At 48.8% G+C, this 4,281-nt stretch overlaps 1 protein-coding gene across 1 annotated transcript; it reads left to right on the forward strand.

Annotated features, from left to right (window-relative positions):
- Nucleotides 1–1,930: 1,930 nt before the first annotated feature.
- gpr151 (G protein-coupled receptor 151) lies at nucleotides 1,931–3,160 on the forward strand. The gene has a single exon (XM_076288017.1). It carries the CDS (start codon nucleotides 1,931–1,933, stop codon nucleotides 3,158–3,160), a length of 1,230 nt encoding a protein of 409 aa, XP_076144132.1.
- Nucleotides 3,161–4,281: the final 1,121 nt, after the last annotated feature.

Consider the following 4,281-nt stretch of genomic DNA (forward strand, 5'->3'; position numbering starts at 1 on the left):
TATGATGTTTACAGATGATGTGATTGTTTGTAGATGTGATGTTTACAGATGATGTGATTGTTTGTAGATATGATGTCATTAGCTGTTTACAGATGATGTGATTGTTAGATGTGATGTCATTAGATGTTTACAGATGATGTGGTTGATTGTAGATGTGATGTCTACAGATGATGTGATTGTTTGTAAATGTGTCATTTTTGGGATGTGGTCCATCTACAAATCATGAGCACGAGCAACACTAAAATGAAATTGCATAGCACACTGATGTAAATGATGTTAACAAACAGATGCTTGATTTGGGGGTTCAACAGTGTGTATATATCCTCAAAATAATTATGTTATTGTTGTTGACGCTTGGAAAAAGTGGGACAGCAAATGTATAGGTATTTGGTATTCCTACACTTTGACCTTTGGCCATATATTGTGTAAAGTCATTAAGACAGTTCTAAACAATTATTTGCAGAGTAGCCTACTAGTATTTAGTGTGATTAAGCTAGCATAATTGAGATAGCAAAAGCAATTAGGATGGTTTGACAGCCTGTGGCAGCCTATAGCCTGTAGTGCTGCCTATACCGTAGATCAACCTGTTTACTCAGCACTGTAGTCCTTCAAAGGTGTCAGATGATTATTATGGTGATGATATAGTATTACATCACTTACCTGATGTCATTTCAACCTCTACCCAAATCATTTACATTGTGTACAAGTGCAAACTAAGCTTTGTAAAAATGTAGGCTATTATGTTGTCATATTATGGATTATTGTTAAAACAATTTTTTTATTAAAGCATAATATTCTACAAAATAATGCCTCAATATATTTCACAGATGCAATTCATTCATCCTTTTGTAACATATACCTCAGGTGGCTTTAAACACCATGTTCTATTCTCTACACCTAACTAACCTCTCACTTATCATGTATACAGACCTTACTGCCCTGTAACTGACCCTAGGCAGATGGGTCAGGCCCTTGAGTCGTGGATCTGCTCGAGGTTTCCTCCTATATGTATCTCCAATTCTAGGGAGTTTTTTCTCGCCCCTGTTACTCATGGGCCTTCTTTTCTTTTCTCTGATTGTCTAACACTCTGTAAAGCGCCATGAGACATGTGTAATGTTTTGGCGCTCTATAAGTGAAATTAAATTGAAATTGTGCTTTAAAAGTAAAATCTAAAGATAAAGAAAAGTAAAATAATGTAAAAAAGATTAACATTCATTATGCTCTCTGCCATTCAAAATGTAGCCTAAAGATCTTTTAGTTTTAGTGCACTGAGAGAGAGAGAGAGAGAGAGGGAGGGAGAGTATTTTAAGATCAATGTGTCTTCTTCACCCACACACACACAAACACACATACACACACACACACAACAATGGAGGGACAATTGCTGGTGGCTATTCTTTGCCATATCTGTCAGATCATGACATCGAAGATTGATGGTTCAGGTCATGAGATGAACGAAGATAAAAATGGATATTCTCTCTCTTTCTCCCATCACCTCCCCACCTCTCTCTCACACACACATTTCCTGTCATGAGATTTCGACACAAACTGGGCACAGAGCCGTTAACCCGCTGGCACGCGCGCAGAGGTGGGCGCTGCTCATTAATTCATCCAGGGTGCACCTAAGCTCGTGTAGCGCGCTATCCGGACTCGTGTTTTAATTGGCCCCGCGAGGCTGTCGCGACAGGCGATATGAAACGCTCTCAGTCAGTTAGGAACAGCAGCTGTCAATCACACGCACCTTTATAAAGTCTCATGCTTCGCGCCTGTTGCTGGGGATAAGCTTCTCGTGCTGACAGGTGGCAGAGTGGAATTGATCGATCGGTTGTGCATTCCAGAAGTCGCGCGCTTTGGACTTTTAAACTGCAGCGAAATCATCACTAGCTTCCCTGAAACTTCGGAAGATTTTTTCGTCTTCAGTTGGAACAACATGGATACAGCACCGGTTACTAACGGGAGTGTGAGAAACAGCTCGGTGGACCAGCGCGCGTTCCTCGAGCCTGACGCGCCGCTGCCTCTAGAGCCGGCCGAGCTGCGCGTTCTGATCCCAGTGATCCTCGGAGTCCTGTGCGTCCTGGGGCTCGCGGGAAACGTCACTGCCATGGGCGTCCTGATCAGCAACGCGCGCAAAGCTAAGCTCTCGCTCATCAACGCGCTCCTACTCAACCTCCTGCTGGCCGACGGGCTCGTGCTGGCGTTTGTTGTGCCGTCCAAAGCGGCGGTGCTCTCGCGCGTCGGCTGGCCGCTGGGTTGGTTCGTGTGCAAGACGGGCGACTGGTTCGTGCAGACGTGCCTGGCAGCCAAGAGCGTGACCCTGGCGGTGATGTCCGGCGCGTGCCACCGCTACGTCAGCAACCCCAGCCGCGTGGTGAGCGTGCGTCCTGCTCGCCTGGCGCTGCTGCTGTCGCTGCTCTGGGTGCTGTCCGGCTCCTTGGCGCTGCCCGCTGGACTCTACGCAGCGCTGGTGGACCGGGAGGGGGCGGCGCGGGCGTGTGTGCGGCGGGTGCCCGTGCGGGCTCGGCACCTCATGTGGGCGTACACACGCGTCTACCCGCTGCTGGCCTACTGTTGCCCGCTGGCGGTCGCCATGACGCTCTTCTGCCACGCCTACTGCCAGAGCCGTCGCCGTGGGAGCAAGAGCCACAGCAACCTGCGCGCGCAGGTCAGATCCCGCAAGCTCACGCTGACACTGCTCGGCCTGGCCCTCGCCATGGCAACGCTCTGGCTCCCGCACTGGCTCTGGTGGGCGTGGCCGCACGGTGGGCGGGGCCTGTGGCTGGCGGCCGAGCTGCTGCCCCTGGCGTCGTCGCTGGTGGACCCTGCGCTGGTGCTGGCCCTCAGCGACGAGTTCCGCCAAGGTTACCAATCGCTATGGAGACGGCTGACTCTGCGCCAGGCCCCGCCTCCAGCCAAGCCGAAGCCCAGCCCCCATACGCCGACCGCACCCACCTCTCCGAGGCCCCGCCCAGAGACCTCCCTGCCGCCCGCTGAATTACACACACTCACAGACACACACACAGACACACTCACGCAGCCCGGGGAGTCACCTGCAGACGTAGTGTTGCCCGACGTGGAGCAGTTCTGGCACGAGAGGGAGAACACCTCACACACCGACGACAACGACCCCATACCCTGGGAACACCCACAGCCTGTCAACTAGCACACACACATACGCACACACACACACACGCACGCACACGACGACAACGACCCCATACCCTGGGAACACCCACAGCCTGTGAACTAACACACACACACACAGACAACGACCCCATACCCTGGGAACACCCACAGCCTGTCAACTAACACACACACTGATACACTACACACACACCTCAATCCTCAAAGGTATATTATAGTATGTTTGTGTTTTCACGACTCAGAGAAAGACATTGACCAGCAATTACCTTCATTAGAGGTTATTAGCATCTTAATGAATCTCGTATATGAATTCCCTTCGTCAGATGTGGTTCATCTTAAGTAATCTTGTTCAGTAGACATTAACATCATCAGTTTCACACACTCACACACACACGCAGCCCACCTGCAGTTACACTGTGTCTGTTTGGGCCCCTGGTGCTGTGGGTGGCCCTCTGTAGAAACCTCGAACCCTTTGCTTGTGTGTGTGTGTGTGCTATCTGCAGTGGGTTTGAGTAGAAACTAGATTGTGTTGGTGTGTATTGTACTATTAACTAGCTTGGAGAGTGGTGTGTGTGTGTGTGTGGTGGAACATGGTGGTGGAACAGTAGGCGGAAGTGTGTATTTGTATATATAGGCTATAGTCTGTGTGTGTTATTTGTATATATACGCTATAGTGCATGTGTGTGTGTGTGTGTATTTGTGTGTATAAGCTATAGTGCTTGTGTGTTACAACATGGAACCTTGAAGGAGAAGCCTATTTTCCTGTGTGTTAAGTGGAGCTGGTGTTCTTTTAACAGTCTCTCTCCATCTCACACACACACAGATAGGTTAAATGATCACCTGTGTGGACAGTGAAACTCGTATGCTCTTCACCTGTGCTAGTTTTTACCTCACACACACCTGGAGCTGAACGTGTGTGTGTGTGAAACGACACGCACAGACTGCTTCAACAGTTCTTACCTCACACACACCTGGAGCTGAACTAGACAGTGAATGTGTGTATGCGTGTGTGTGTGTGTGTATGCAGCTAATGCAGCTAAGCCGCTGCCAAACACACAGAATGATGATGTAATGCAGTTGTCTTTTTCTGAAATAATAATAAATAAATATTAAATAAACATGGTTATTAAAAAACAAGTT

This window comes from Alosa pseudoharengus, unplaced genomic scaffold, assembly GCF_046254945.1.
Source record: "Alosa pseudoharengus isolate Yale_2024_CS ecotype anadromous, Long Island Sound unplaced genomic scaffold, YU_APseudo_1.1 YU_APseudo_1.1_scf_16, whole genome shotgun sequence".
NCBI lineage: Eukaryota > Metazoa > Chordata > Actinopteri > Clupeiformes > Clupeidae > Alosa > Alosa pseudoharengus.